The 14827-nt window shown below is 59.7% G+C and overlaps 6 protein-coding genes across 6 annotated transcripts in view; all 6 read right to left on the reverse strand.

Moving 5' to 3' along the window:
• The window catches only part of LSCM1_05260 (uncharacterized protein), a gene marked incomplete at both ends in the record, with an annotated part of 4848 nt that extends 3757 nt beyond the window's left edge, over positions 1–1091 (reverse strand). Inside the window, one exon of the mRNA XM_067322732.1 lies at positions 1–1091. This exon is cut by the window's left edge and continues 3757 nt beyond it. Within this exon, the coding sequence (XP_067178097.1) occupies positions 1–1091 (1091 nt within the window).
• A 1230-nt stretch (positions 1092–2321) lies between these two features.
• On the reverse strand, positions 2322–3227 carry LSCM1_05261 (uncharacterized protein; the record flags this gene model as incomplete). The annotated part of the gene is made up of 1 exon (XM_067322733.1): positions 2322–3227. One exon carries the CDS (start codon positions 3225–3227, stop codon positions 2322–2324), a length of 906 nt encoding a protein of 301 aa, XP_067178098.1.
• Positions 3228–4054: 827 nt separating this feature from the next.
• On the reverse strand, positions 4055–4543 carry LSCM1_05262 (uncharacterized protein; the record flags this gene model as incomplete). Its single annotated transcript, XM_067322734.1, has 1 exon — positions 4055–4543. The coding sequence occupies one exon, from the start codon at positions 4541–4543 to the stop codon at positions 4055–4057; it is 489 nt and encodes a 162-aa protein (XP_067178099.1).
• Positions 4544–5005: 462 nt separating this feature from the next.
• LSCM1_05263 (uncharacterized protein) lies at positions 5006–6985 on the reverse strand (the record flags this gene model as incomplete). The annotated part of the gene is made up of 1 exon (XM_067322735.1): positions 5006–6985. The coding sequence occupies one exon, from the start codon at positions 6983–6985 to the stop codon at positions 5006–5008; it is 1980 nt and encodes a 659-aa protein (XP_067178100.1).
• Positions 6986–7868: 883 nt separating this feature from the next.
• LSCM1_05264 (uncharacterized protein) lies at positions 7869–8156 on the reverse strand (the record flags this gene model as incomplete). The annotated part of the gene is made up of 1 exon (XM_067322736.1): positions 7869–8156. One exon carries the CDS (start codon positions 8154–8156, stop codon positions 7869–7871), a length of 288 nt encoding a protein of 95 aa, XP_067178101.1.
• A 2963-nt stretch (positions 8157–11119) lies between these two features.
• Positions 11120–12766, reverse strand: LSCM1_05265 (uncharacterized protein; the record flags this gene model as incomplete). Its single annotated transcript, XM_067322737.1, has 1 exon — positions 11120–12766. One exon carries the CDS (start codon positions 12764–12766, stop codon positions 11120–11122), a length of 1647 nt encoding a protein of 548 aa, XP_067178102.1.
• Between the last annotated feature and the right edge of the window lie 2061 nt (positions 12767–14827).

The following is a 14827-nucleotide window of genomic DNA, read 5'->3' on the forward strand; positions in this document are numbered from 1 at the left end:
TCAATCACCTCCACCTCGCGCAGACGTTTCGTGTGCATCAAGGCCGCTAGGTCGTGGCTTCCGGATGTGGCACGAGTGAAGATGCTCTGCTCCTCCTCCAGCCACGCTTGCTGAATGCGATCTAGCTGGCGCAGGGTGTGGCTGATTCGCTCCTTCATGATTGTGAACTCGCGACGCTGCACCTCTGCCTGTTGCCTTTGCTGCTCCTCCACCCCGGCCTCGCCGGCCAGTTGGCATTCCTGCAGCGCGATGTCGGCAGCGTGTAGGCGGTTCTCAATTTTGTTCATCTGATGTCGCGCATGGTCGAATGCGATACGAGCAGAGCGCCCTGGCCGAACACCAACGGCGATGTCCAGCAGCACCACCGAGCACACACCGATCGGCGTTGCCCTCTGCGACGCATCCGTCATAACCGGGCCCGTGTAAAAGGCGCCCTCGTTCTGCATTTCCTTCACAAACGCCTCAATGCGCAGAGCCATAAAGGCGTCGAACTCGTCGATGTGGAACGCGACGAGGTCCGCCAGCAGATCTATGTTGACGCGACTCGGCTGCTCGCTGGGGCGCTCAGCCAGGAGCGCAGACAGTTCCTCCAGCTCTGCCATGGCCTCCTGCACGTGATGGTGCTGCATGCCCTCGTAAACAGCTGTGGCCGTAGCAGAAGTGCTCGCCGTGTCGCGCACCACCTCCTGCGCAACGGCCATGAGCTGCCTCACCTCCTTCGAGATGTACTGCAGGTGTTGTGGGCCACCGCTCTCTGGGGTGCCGACGTGACTGCGGCTGAACTCGAGCCTCGGAAGCTTCTTGCGCAGCCGCTCAAAGAAGGACCTGACGGAGGCCTCCGACGTCTGATCGAGTGCGGCAGTGTGATACTGCCGCTCGCAAACGTACCTCAGCCGCGTAATAGCGTTGCGAATGTGCTGGAGGCGCTCCATCGCCGTCATCCTCATCGGTGGGGCACGTGCTTCGTGGATGCTGACGGTTCCGGCGCGACGGTGGCGGCTCGAGGACCCAGTGCTGTGGCTCGTCACGATCGACTCCCCCGCTGAAGAGGAGAGCGACTTGGCGCTATAGTATGAAGAGCGGGACGACATGGCTGACGCACACTCTTGATGGAGGGCGCGAGAAAGAGAGCGTCGGCGGCGATACCGATTCCTCACCTGCCACGAGGTGCGGCCAAATATGGTGAGAGAGGCACGCACAGCGCCAACACGCTCAGTGAGAAAGAGAGAGACGCGTACCTCTGCCAAAGTGGGCGAGAGACAGAGAAGCCGAGAAAACGAAAAAAACGCAGAAGGAGCTTAGTAGTTAAGCGCCGATCAAGCACCTCACTGTACACTTACACGCACTCACACGCACCCACACAGGCACGCCAGTACCGCTAGCCGACAGTGGCTCGCAGCGCTACTCACAAAGATGACTCTGTTCGCCACCGTGAAACGATCCTACTTTGCTCGCCCCGTCCGTTGCACTCGCGCTCCTTCAACAGTATTTCTCTTTTCGTCTGCTTAGCGGTCCTGTGCTCACGACTGCTGAGGCCACTGAAGAGGAGGGGCGGGTGACTGTCCCTCTGTCTCGCTGTGTGTGGGGGGGAGTTAGGGGGAGGGTATGCGTGCTTGTGTGGCTCTCCAGTGGTAAGGTGGAGATGATAGAGCGCTTAGGCGAAGAAGCGTTGGTGCACCACGGGCACCGCATGGAAGAGAGTGAGAATGAGATACTCGATGGGTTCGGCTCAGCGGAAGTTAGACGAAAGAGGGCCATGCGCATGACGAAGACTTACGCCGTGCACACGCTTGCGTGCGTATGTACATGTGGGCCACAAGCCGGGAAGAGAACGGGGGCAGTAGGCGATGAGAGAGACGCCTGCACGCCCGGCCATGAAAATAGTGACCAGCAGATGCTAAAAGCAGCTATCGCTTGAGTCGCCGTGGCGCACGATATTGTGCAAAGACTTTTCGCATCAATCGGTACGCAGTGGCACCCAACTGGCGCACCGGAGATGTCAAGGAGAGCTTGAAAAATGCGCAGAGCATATGAAACGAAGCAACGAGGACATCTGTCAAGGACTTTCACAGAGGTGCGCGGCGTGGCAGCTGCTCGATGCTTTGTGCGATTGGTCCCTCCGCGCCATAGTAATTTTCGCTCACTTGTACGTGTTCCTCTCCCGCTCCCCTGTGTATAAGTGTGTGTGTTGGGTGGGGGAGGGAGAGGGAATGTGATGGACGAGAGGGAAGGCACCTGCTCCCATTCTGTTCCACTCCCCCCGTCTTCGGTCCATGTCCTCCCTTTCCCGCTCATGCCACTCGACGCACATGCGATACACGCTACCACTTCGCGTAGTTCATGTACTGAAGACTCAGCGCTGTGCAGGCAACGGTGAAGCAGACGTTGATCGGAACCCAGTTGTAGCGGGCGAACACGCCGAACATGTACAGCATTCGAGGAACATCAATGAAGAGAAACTTGGGCAGTCGGCCGCCCTCCGTCCTGTACATGTACGTCAGCAGCTTCACTTGCTGCTCCACGTCCTTTGCGGCGCGGATCATACGGAAAAGGGGGGCATAGGTGACGAACGTGCGGCGGATGCGTTTAGCCGACATCTCATCCACCACACGGATCGCGTTGTCGTAGTCGCCGTTCAGGCAGTACACACGCACCATCTGATTTGCCAGCTCTCGTTGCACGATCTTCGGCTGCGCCACTGAGCAGTCCATGAGCTCCTCGTAGAGCTCCTCCGCCTGGAAAACGGTCATTTTACCCCGCTCTACGTCGTAGCTAACCAAGCTAAAGAGTGGAACCAAGTGGTGAGCGGCCAGGCCGGCCAGCACATGAGGATGCTCGCGCAGCCCGCCCTCGTGGAACCAAAGGGTATGAATGGACGGTCGCACATCCTTGCTCATCAGGTGCTTCTCAAGGAAGTTTTCTGCGTTGCGGATGCCGAGCGCCAGTTGCGACAGCGTGACGGAGATCTGATTCTCTGTCCGCTGTAGGGCGAGCGCGTTTTCGATAAGGACGATCTGATCCATGCGGTTGAAGAGCACCGGCGGCAGCGGCGCATCCAGTCCCACAGCCCGTAGAGGTGTTTGCGGGCGCATAAACTTGAAGTGATCGTAGCCGGCGCGAACGATCGGGACGCCGCCGACCAATGAAGGCCCTACGGGGTACCTGCACGCTCCCATCCATGGCTCCACCTCCATGTGCCCGCGGCGCAGTAGTCGACCGGTGCGCATGCTGCATCCGCGAGTTGCACCTGGCTCTGAGTGCAAGCGACAGAGACAGAGAGGGGGGAAGAGAAAAGGAGAGGGCGGCGCTGAAAGCTGTGTTTGCTTTCCGTGCAGCAAGTGGTGGTGGTGGTGGCAGCGGCACCGAGATGCCCGGCCTCTTTTCGAAACTCGCACCCACGTCCACCGGAGTATGTATGTATGGGAGGAGGGGAGGGGGGCGTGCGACGGCGGACGCAAACGGGATCAGAGAGGGGAGGGGGGAGGAAGGGAGGAGGCGTCAAGTAGAAAAACGCGAGAGAACGCGAAGAAACGCGCCGGACGCACCGCGCAGGTGCGTGGGAGAGGTGCGCGTCTCGTTCACTCGGCAGAGAAGTAAAAATCTGTACCCAAAAGCGATTCGTGAGGGCTGCCTCGCACAGCTGTGCACTGTCCATTCTTTTACGAGACCTCCGCTCCCTGCGCTATACAGCTCTGATGAATAAAACCGCTGCCGCGGGCCGCACCCACGGGGCTGAAAGGCACGTGGGAACGGCTCGCGGCAAGATATGAATGCGGGGCGCAGGTAAAAGGGAACGCTCACAGGTGCAGGAGCACCGTTGTTAGCGTAGCTCATCTTCGCACATTGTGCGTACGTCGATGTGGTTGTATGAACCGAGTTCAGCGACCCTTCTGAGGCGCTGCCTCACACAAGACGAGTTGAAGGCATCCCCACTGCGGCAGTGGGAACGCCTACACACCCTCTCTCCATCTCTTTTTTCTTCGAAGCGCGCGCTAATGCCCGCACGCCACTCACGCTCGCTTGCACCAGCCGGTGATGGGGGGGGGCAGATTCGCTACGGAGATGGCACCGACTTGCTCATCACCTCTGCCTCGATTCTCGTAGCGAGCAACGCCGCCTCGTCGTACAGCTCCACCATGCGCCGGCCCAGCTCCGCGCTTTCCGTGGCCGCCGCTGCGATCTCCTGATCAAGCACCGTGACCGGAACATCAATTACGTTACCGGAAGGATCCTGGCCACCACCGAGCTGCACAATGGCCGCACGAAGGGAAGCTCTTTGCGGCGCCAGCTGTCGCCGCACCAACTCGTGGATTCGGCGTCGCTCAAGTGCTGTCTCACGCTCGACCTGTTGGATCAATGTGTCCGGCACCCCACTGTGATACTTGTCATCGGTAGCAGTGCCGGCAAGCGCGCCGTCATCCTCTCTGGCGCCGTCCCAGATACTTTGCGGCATGGCATCCTCAGTTGCGGCCTGCAGCGCACTCTGGAGTGCCATCACGTATGCGTACAGCTCCCGCTCGGCACGCACAACAGCCTCGGACATGATCAAGGCACGTACGCCAGCAGCGCTCGATGTTGGCCCCACCCCCTCCCTTTGATCGCACACGAGCACACTAAGACACAGGCACAAGTGAGGGAGGCGCGCGTCAGTAAGGAAACAGAGGGAGGCAACAGAGAGAGAGCGAAGGGAAAAGAATAGAGACGGGTGCAGGCAGAAGCTGAAGGGCAGGGCGAGGCGGCCAGGCTTCTGGCGAGAAGAGCAGACCCGCCCATACGCTCGTGTCGACGTGCACACGGCTCTGAGACAGTGCGCCTCGTCTCATACGTGCTCCTCTTCCTTTGCCGCCTATCATCTTCGCATTGTTGTCAGCCTTGGCGCTGGTCCGCTGTTCCGGTGTAGATGACGCTGTCCGCCCCCTCTCAGAACATGCACACGCTCACACATCATCGGTTCTGCTACGAAAACTCCCGAGCTGCCGCTTGTGCACCTCGACCTGCATACGTGTCACATCACCGCACACTTCTTCACCATATCCGCCCTGAGCGCCGCCTTCGCCCTCCCAGTCAAGCCCTGCAGTCGCTGCAGCTCCTCTCTCAGGGCTCTCTCAGCAGCAGGCGCGCTCTCAGGGCACAGCAGCAGCACATCCGCATTTTGCAGCGTCACCGGGGTGGATAAGGTGAAGGGCTGCGCTTGGCCACTCCATAAGCAGGACAGACCCGCCGCAGTCCCCGCCGCGGCCGAGGAGGTGCCGCTGCCGCTGCCCAGGCGATACAAAGAGAACGTGCTGATCGCGATTCTGGCGTCGCGGTGCTGCGCCAGTTGCAGCTCCCCTACCTCCTCGCGCAGGTGATGAACCACACGAGCGAGCGGCCAGTCACGACTGATTGCAATGCACATGGGCATCACCGCCACAGGCAGAGCTGCATCAGCCACGAAGACCGCCACAACGACGCGCGGGGCTGCAGCAGGGCGAATCGCTGCAGTACCACACGGACTCAGTTTCCCGTTGAAAAAGTCGAAGCTGTTCAGCGGTGGAGCGTGTCGAAACGGCCACACCGCCGCGAGCGGCACTGGTATCGCGCTGTCCACTGCATTAGAGACGGTGACGGGAGACGGAGTATGCTCACCTTCAGGGTCCGGTACCGGCTCCATCAGAGCCCCTATCCCCCGCGCAGAGGGCCCAGAGCCATCCTCCGACGGCCGGGCGCTGCCCCTTTCTGCTGTGTCGCATGCCGCGTCTGTCGTGCCCGCGCCGCGCTCTGCAGCGCCTACCGCAGTGCGGCAAAGCACCTGCTGATGTTGAAGATAGAGACGCGTTGCGAGCGCCTTGACACGATCATCGCGATGACCAGAGGTCGTTGCAGTAGCCGAGGAAGATGGTGCCGATGGGGAGGCGGCGCTCCCGAACAAGACGGTAGCTAAGAGCAGTCGCAGTGCCCCATTCTCCCCCGGTGTCGTGCACTCTTCTTTGGCGTCGGAGAGATGCAGCGCCACCGTCGCATTCACTATCGGCGCTTTCCGGAGAATTACGCCCACCGGGAGCTCCACCAGTGACAACGCTGGCACGCGGCGCGATGCCGGCCCAACAGCTGCCGCGCTACTGGTGTCGGGGGCAGCGGCAGCCACACTAAGCAAGCATGAGCGCGCTGTAGAGACCCACTCCGACCACCCCGACGGCACCATCCACTCGGCCACCTCGCAATTCTGCGCCAGCCGCTGCTCCATAAGGGGCACAGAGGCATCCCGCAGAAACCCCACGAGTCGGTCGCGTAGCTGACCCACTGACATCTCCGTCGCCACAACCAAGCTGCACACGCCGATCGTATACCCTGTCGCTTCACTCCCACCCACCGAGGTTCCTGTGAAGGTCCCTGCCGGGACGGTGGCAGGTGCGACAATGAATGCGAGCACACCCATCCGACCACTACGGTATCCAACAGGTGCGAGCACAAGAGGGCGCGCAGGCGTAAATGGAGCGCACAACGCAGCAGCGGGGTCGAATTCATTCGTGCCGCCGCTGCCCTGCTGTCGCCCGAAGGAAATGGCGCGCTGACTTGCTCGCCCCGGCGCCCGTGCTCTCGGTTTCAGGTCGTTGTGGCCGTGAAAGCGGTGAGCAGCGCAGTAGCTGTCTCCGCACTCAGGGCATGGTGCCAGAGCGCACAGCGCCGACTGGCACACGGCGCACCGATGCTGAGGTCGGCCAGAAGATGTGCCAGGCGTCGGCGTTGCGTCCCCTTCGGTACGCGGTGACGGCGGCCCTTGCGGAGGGGCGCACAGCGGGGCAGAACTGGACACCGCTGCGCGGCTGAGTGGCAGCGCAAATGCCACATCGGCAGCCGTGCGCGCACCGTGCGCGGGAACGTGATGGCACGTCGCGTGTGCAGCGCAAAATGTCCCGCGACACCATGGGCATGCGTAGGGCAAGAGGTCGAACTCGCCGCACTCCACGCATGGGGCCCCCTCTCCTTCGCAATCTAGGCTCATGGCAAACGAAGACGGCAACAGAGAGAAGCTACAGACACAGCTCCGTTCGCGGAAACGCAGCCGCCGACTCGTCCCCTCAGAGGCGCATAAGCACCGAAGGCACCACGCTCGGGGATGATTTGAAGGAAAGCGATCGGGGTCACCACAAAAAGAGGAGGAGCGGTTAACGCAGCTGCACCAGCCTCTGGCACCGCTGCCGTTACGCTTACCCGTGGAAAAACCGCTCGCACAAACGGCGATGAGGAACGAAAAGGGGGTGGAAGGAGTCCTTCCCCAGTGCTATCCTGTGGGCGTGCTCCTGTATGTAACGATATGGCTCTCCGAAAACAGAGGTGGTCGAAAAAAAAAGAAAAGATGTCGACAAGGGAGTGGCACACACGCACAACCGCACAACAGACGCCGCCACGGCAATCGCGCACGTATCCTCCTCCACAGTCGCCAAAGATGCTGCCAAAAGCAGCAGCAGCAGAGAAAGAGAAGAGGGGGTTGGCTGACATGAATGCGCGATTCGCCCCTGTTCTTCCTTTCACTGGCGCTAGCGCCCCCTCTCCCATACACGTCCCCATGAAAGAGATGTACGTTTGTTTGTTTTGGATGCCGCGTGGGTAAAGCAACAGAACTCATTACGTCACACACCACACACACAAGCAGCGAGCGTCCACAAATGCGGTTATGTATCAGCTTGGCCGAGATCAGAGCGAGTCCAAGACGACTGGACGCCGACGTGCGCGAAAGGGTGTAAAAGGAGTAGACGCAGAAAGAGAAGACAGCAAGCGGCGCATGCGTATACAAAGATACATACACACATACATACACGTGCGTGTGGGTTGTGTGAGTGCGTGATAAGCGCCAAGAAGGAGCACCGTGTGCGCTCGCCGCGGGTTCAGTACCACCGCCAGCGCTCCAGGCGATGGTACTTGTGAATGAAATCCTTCGTGTATACTTGAGCCGGGTAGTAATTCTTCTCCTGGAAGTGCGAGTACTGCGGCATGTACGCGGCGTGGTAAAGGTAGACGCAGATGGCCATGGGCGAAAACCCGAGGAAGAAGGCCGGCACAAACGTGTCGCTCATCGTCCACTGATGCGGTGGGTTGAACCAGCGACCCGAGTGAGGAGGTGCGAAAAGGTTCGACGTGGCATGGCCACGAGACAGGGTAGTGCGACGCAGCATTGCAGCCGTAATCGCGTCAGTCCGTGTGTACCAGGAGAGAGACGAGAAAATAGAGAGGATGAGGAGGAAGGTGAAACTAAACCGGCGATCAGCTGCGGGTGTGCCAGAGAGTCGACGTGAGCAGGAGAGTGGCGTAGCGCAGCGAAAAAAAACAGAGATCAGAGAGAGAGGGCAGGGCTGGGAGGCCGCAGGACGTCCTCTCTAGCGGTACAATCAATCAGTTTCCTTTGCCCAGCTTGTACGCCCCTCCTTCCTCCACCTTCAGACGGCCAACTCGGAACCGAACGAGACGGAGCCCCACTCGCTAAAAAAAAAAATGGAGAGAAGGACAGGGAGAAACTGTGCGTGTGTGTATGTGTGTGTGTGTCAGAGGGGTCAAAGAGGAGATCCGCTAGTCTGCCAAGATTCTGACGCCCTCGCGCCTGCGCGAGCGCACTCGTTTATGGAAGGAAGAGCGTGTAGAGTAGGGACGCGCCAGTAGGCCAGAAGCCAGAGCAGGGCTTGCGTGCCACAGTGTGCGGGGGAGGAGGGCGGAAAGAAAGCGGTGCCCTTGCCCCTTCTCGATAGGAAGGTGGGACCGACGTTCCGTTGTGACGGCAGTGGGGAGCAGAGGGCCGGATGCGAGATGTGGGAAAAAAAAAGGGGCGAGAGTAAACGTGGAAGCGAGCGAAGTGTCGGTGGTGCAGAGGGAGCGGAGCCGGCAAAGGCACCGAGCTGCGAGGCACAGTACAGCACCACCCCAGATAGGCATCGAGAGAGAGAGAGAGAGCCACTGACACACTATGAAAGAGGAGCAGTGCTCATGAGAGGGGAAGAGGAGAATGCAACGAACCACAGACGGTAAAGTGCTGGGTGACGAAGAGACAGAGAGGGGGGGCTGTTTCCTTCTGTGCGTGCGTCCTTGCGTAGCACGACTTTTCACATACAGCATGCGTTAAGCTCGACTCTACCTGGCCCATGGCGCCCTGCTGTGCTGCCCGAGGCGCCCTGTAGAGCAATGCCAGCCGTGCCGTGTGCGCGCAGCCCCTGTCTCCAATTCCACCCGCCCAAACGCTGCAGGTCGCCCCACAGGCGCGCCCATAACGTCTGGGACCACCTGGCAGGTGCCCCACCCCCTCCAGGGACGGAAGCAGCTCAGGCCCCCATACACCAGTGGGCGGCGAGGGCGTCGATGAGGCACATCCGAGTCATGCTGACGCTGCGTCTGCCATGTGGATGGCCGCAAGGCCGCTGATCCCTCGCAGGCTCCTCCGACGCAACACCGTGCCGAACCTGACCACCAACATCCGTCTCCACCAAGGGACATGACGTCGCTGCGTCGTAGTGGCCTCACCCTGTCACGAAGAAGGAACCGTTTAACTTCCTCGGCGCACCGAGCGGACCACTGCACACCAACACCACGCGCGGAGCTTCCTCCCCGCCATCAGGGAAGAGGGCGCAAAGGAAAACAAAGAGCAGCAGAGAACGTCACCAAACTAGGCAAAGGGTGCTCTCCAGCCGGCATGCATGTCCGGGGAAAAAGAATGCTGGGGACATGCCGGTCCAGTTCTCCTGCTTCCCTCCTTGCCAAGGGTTAGGGTGTCTCAGAAGTGCGCGTATGTGCGAGTCTTCGATAGCAGCGCCGAGGGCTTGGTGCATGCGCGTTCACTTCTGTAAGCGTGCCTTGAAGGCATGCCCACAAACGTGCACACAAAAGCACTCGCGCTTCTCGCTGAGTGGACGAGGTCGGAAGTGGTGCACGGTGAGCGAGACAGAGAGGCAAAGAGGAACACAAAGAGAGAGGCACTTGCTTGGCCTGTAACAGCGCGTGGCCCTGGCAGCTGAAGGAAAAGCGAGGATGTCCTGCACACCTACGCGGCAGCCTTACTACAAAAGGGACAGCAACAGCAAAGGAGTTGAGTAGGAAACACCACATCCGACAAAAAAGCACCCACTCAAAAGACGCGCCGATTACACCCCCGAAAGCCGCACAGCAAAGGAAAGGGTACAAAATAGAAGTCGACGAGAGGGACACGAACGCAATGCGGGTCCCTTCCGCAAAGCTTTCGTCAACCAGCAGCGCACACACACGCACACACACAAAGTTGTGCAACAAATTACGTTGTCGCACGAGCACAGATACGCACACCAAAGAGGCGAAAGCGCATGCGACAAAAAAACGAGAAGGGAACAGCCGAGCGTGAACAGAACTGCAGTCACATCGACGCAGACGCGTACAGTAGCGCATAGGGAGGGAGAGGGGAGACGCGAAGAAAACGAGGCCGAGCAAAGGAGAGAGAAAGGGGGCCAATTGTGTCCTTAAGTTGGAGAGACGAGCGCACGCGCACTCGACAGCAATGAAGAGCCACTCCAGTACACGGGCACACCAAATACATATATATATAGATGTAACGAAAGGGAACAGAAATCGACCAAAAATGGGGTGAGGTGGGCGGCACCTTCGGCCGACTGCTTGGATGAGGACCGGTCGCCGTAGGCTCCCGTCCATGAGCGCGTTGGTGTCCCCATCTCAACACTCGGCACGCTACCGTCGACTCTTTTCGCCAGCCTTCCACCTGGCGCTCTTTCGTCCCCGGCTCCGCTCCTTGTCCACCCGCCCACCCATGCCCTTTCTCCAAACACACGTGAGCTGCAGGTTCCCTTTCCCCTTTTTTACCTCGGCCCCCATGGCACCTTTGCTAAACCTGCGCGGAGGCAATTACATAGTGCTCCGTACGCGTGCACAGCAGATGCTGAAACGGGCTGGGGAATGAGAGAGCAGCGGTGCTGCATGCCAAAGGCATCAGCAGAGAAGGATAGACAGACGCAGTCGTGTCAAGGCAATAACGGGGTGCGTCACGATCTGATGCTCCACACTTCCGCGTGTAGGTTCGGGTGCGTTGGTGAACGTATCTGTGCTACCGTGGTGAAAGAGACAGCAAGGGAGCCGTCAAGCGAGAGCGCGCTCGATCCGCGACACCATCTCATTTGCGCTGCTGCTGGTTCGAAAACTGGTTCAGCGCCCCCCACATGCTGCCCAAGTCACCCGTGTTGTTGTTGACCCCGGAAGCCGTCGCTTCCGCAGCTGCCGGCGCCTGGCCCGAGCCGGACTGCTGCGGCGCTGGTGCAGATGGCTGGCCCCAACTACTAGATTGAGGCTGTTGCTGGAACTGACCCCATGAGCTCGCCTGCGGCGGCTGCTGCGGCTGCCCCCAGGGGTCCTGCAGACGCGACGAAGCAGGTTGACCCCATGAGCCAGCACTAAAGCTGTTGCTCGTTTGCTGCTGCTGCTGCTGCGAGGGTCCTTGTTGGAACTGAGTCCAGGAATTCGACTGCTGAGGTTGCCCCCATCCGCTGCTTGGCGGGGAGCTGACAGATTGGCCCCACGGGTTGGGCTGCGGCAGTGACGGCACGGACTGCTGCGTCCACTGCTGTGGTGCGCCCCAGGCATTGTTGGCCACCTGCGGCTGCCCCCATGTATTCTGCGGTGGAAAGGTCTGCTGCGGCGGGGGCTGGCCCCACGGGTTCGGCGGCGGCGGCGCTGGTGCGGAGCGGGTCTCGAGGAAGGCATCAAAGGGATCCTTCGGTGTAGCAGGGGCTGCGGCAGCGGGTGCAGCGACAGGGGCAGGGGAGAAGAGGTCATCTAGAGCATCCGTCGCGGGCTGCTTGGGCTTCGCCGGCTCCGCGGGAGCAGGAGGCTTGGGTGAGGCAACCCTCGCTGGTGGAGCAGGAGGCTGATCCGAGCTGAGCGTCGGCAGCGATCGGCCCTGGCGCCGCGCCCGCTCCTCCTCCTCCTGCTGGAGTCGCCTGGCAAGTCTTTCGTCATCCTCCGCAGCCATTCTCTGCCGCTCTGTCTCGCCCCTACGCTGGCGGACCTTGTTTGCGTACATTTCCTCCAGCTGCTCGGCAGAAATACCCGTGCGGCGCTCCTCGTCACGCTGCATGCGCAGCGCCATCTCCATGTCATACCGCTCCTGCTCCTCCTTAGTCCGCGGACGCGACGACAACTGCGCGGGCGGTGGCGAAAAGCGGTACGAGTCGTAGGCTTGGCGCGTGCCTCTGCCAGAGCCGCCGTACCGGTCATATTCGTAGCCGCCACCATACCCTCCATTGTAGCCGCTTCCGTAGGTGTTCGGGCCGCCGCCATCGCTGGCATTGTGGGAGAGCTTCTCCTTGATCTGCGCGGCCACAACGCGCTCCTCGCGTAGCTGCAGACCATCACTGAGCAGATCCGCAAGTTTCTTCGCCCGCTCCCTCACCGACACACCGTGATCGACGCCCTTAGGGTTGGTGTAATAGAAGGTAGTAGAGATGATGCGCATGAGTGGAACCAAGGAACAGATCTCGGGCAAGAAACGCTCGTCAACGTTTCGGGCGAGGTAGTCGAGCACGAGCAGCGACTTGTAGCACGGGCGCCACGACTTATCACGGTTGTTGAGGCGGCTACGCAGCTCGTTCAAGATCTCGGAGCCGCCGCGGGGGTAGGCGTTGCATACGGCGTCCATCTGTGGCCCTGTCGGCCCCCATTTTTCCTCGTTGGTTGCCTCATGCACAAGCGTCACGTATTCACTCCTGGTGGCCATCACGCGGCCCCATTCCTTCACAGACCACAGCTGCTGTGTGAAGTTCATCCTTCGGGTTCGATAGTGAGGTGGCAATGGTAATCGCGCTCGACTCTCCCGGTGTAATCGCGGAGACGTGATGGTGTGTGGGGAAGAGAGGGGGAGCACGAAAGTATGAATGCGCGATGCGCCCTGGATAGCTAAAACGAGCGCCTAGGGCAGCCCGTTGAAAGGGGAGGGTGCTCCGCCCAACGAGAGTGCTGACGGTTCAAATAGCCGTCTGATACACGAACACACGCGCGCAGAAAAAGCTCAACACACTGCTGCTGCGTTCCGGCTGGTGCGCCCAAAAAGGAGAAGGACCTACTTCACCTCCACACGTCGATACGAAAGAGGAAAAAAAAAAGCTGCGGAGATGAGCGTATGTACACTTTGTGTGTTCGTCTCGCTCTCTCTCTCTGTGTCGGCGTACCCTTTCTTCCTTCGTCGATTCTTTTGCCTAAGCGCTGGCCTTGCCCTCCGCACAGACGCGTTCGTTTGCTGCTCAGTTGTTCAGTGCTGTATCAATGGGGTGTGGGTGTGTGTGTGTGCGTGTGTGTGCCTGTACGTTCGCGTCGAGCAGACACACAAGCGCACACGCACGCACGCAACGAAGCGTATGTGTGCTCGCCAAGGGAGTGAGAGAGTGAGCGAAGCGAGAGAGAAGGCGGCAATAGGGCCACGGAAGAGCGTCCGTGGTACACAAAGAGAGCGATACAGGGGAGAGAGCAACGGTGAGGCTCGAAGCAGTAGACAGAGAGCAATGCAAAGAGAAATGCACAAAAAAATGTGAGAAGGAAACCCAAAGCACACGTCCAAAGCCAGAGAAGAAAACAGGTGATCGGACAGCCGCCTGGCCGCACACACGCACAAAGGGAGGGAGGGAGAGGACTGATCCGAAACTCGTCGGTTCGCCTGCGCGTGTATGTGTGTGTGTGTGGCGGGGAGGGTGAGATACGGCCTAAACGTTCGGCTCTTCAAGACAAAGAAGTGGGCAGAAAAGTGTAGAGAAGCGCTGCCTGGGCGGGGGGGTAGATGGCGAGAGGCGGTCGACGGCTTCGTGATGAGGACAGTAGAGAGAGAGAGCAAGGGAAGTAGATCACGACAAAGACTGTTCAAGGGGAAGGGCAGGGCAGGAGCTGATCGTCAAGGGCACGGGGATGGTTGTTTGTGTGCGTGTGTGTGTGTGTGTGTGTTTGATGGCGTGTTTGGTGGGGAAAGGGTACGAATTTGAAAAGAGGAGGGGAGGAGAGAGGCTTCGTGGGGAGCACGCGTGAGGAACGAAGTAATGTGGCATGGGGGCTTGATGGGGGGGGGCATAAGCCACACGGATAGAGGAGAAATACGGACGCCGAGCGGGGTGATGGGCATATGGCAGAGACGAGGAAGTCGGGCACAATACGTCACGCGCTACGAGCCGTTTTGCTTCGTCTCCAGTGCGCCCGCTCCTTCTCACATCCGTGCCCTCTGGAGACAGCCTCCACCGGCGCACCTCTGTCGTACGGCAACGCTGAAAGTCCAGCGTAGCAGCAAAAAAGGCGCGATAGCTCGGCGACTTGGAAAAAAAAGAACCCAAAGAAGGGCTTCCAGTGAGATTCCTCACGCCTTCCTCGCTGAAATCGCTGTTTCGGTTGCATGGTAGGGCGTGGGTCTTTCTTTCTGTTAGGTCGGACGTGAACAGCAGCGAGTGGCGCATAGAGGAAATGCAACAAAAGGAGATGTACAGATGCGAGAAAAAAAAACGCCGCCAATGCAGCCGAGGAGCCAAATCAACAGCACACAGACACCCAGCAAAATAGGTGTGATGGTGTGTGTATGTGTGTGTGTGCGTCGATGTGCAGAACGGGACAGCGGCTCGTGTGCACGGCGCCGCTACAGAACGCAGCCAAACTTACTGGTATCTCCTCCTCCCCTTTTGCCTAAAGAGACCACATCTACACCATCAAGGGCAGCTTCATTCCCCCCCCTTATCTACTCCTCGGATGGGGTTTCTGTCACCACCGTCATCTCAAGGGCAGAAGAGTGCAACCGCAACTTTGAGAAAGAAAAAGACGGAGAGTCACAAGAGAGAGCGGCTGTAAGTTGGGGGAG

This window comes from Leishmania martiniquensis, chromosome 25, assembly GCF_017916325.1.
Source record: "Leishmania martiniquensis isolate LSCM1 chromosome 25, whole genome shotgun sequence".
NCBI classification, from domain to species: domain Eukaryota; phylum Euglenozoa; class Kinetoplastea; order Trypanosomatida; family Trypanosomatidae; genus Leishmania; species Leishmania martiniquensis.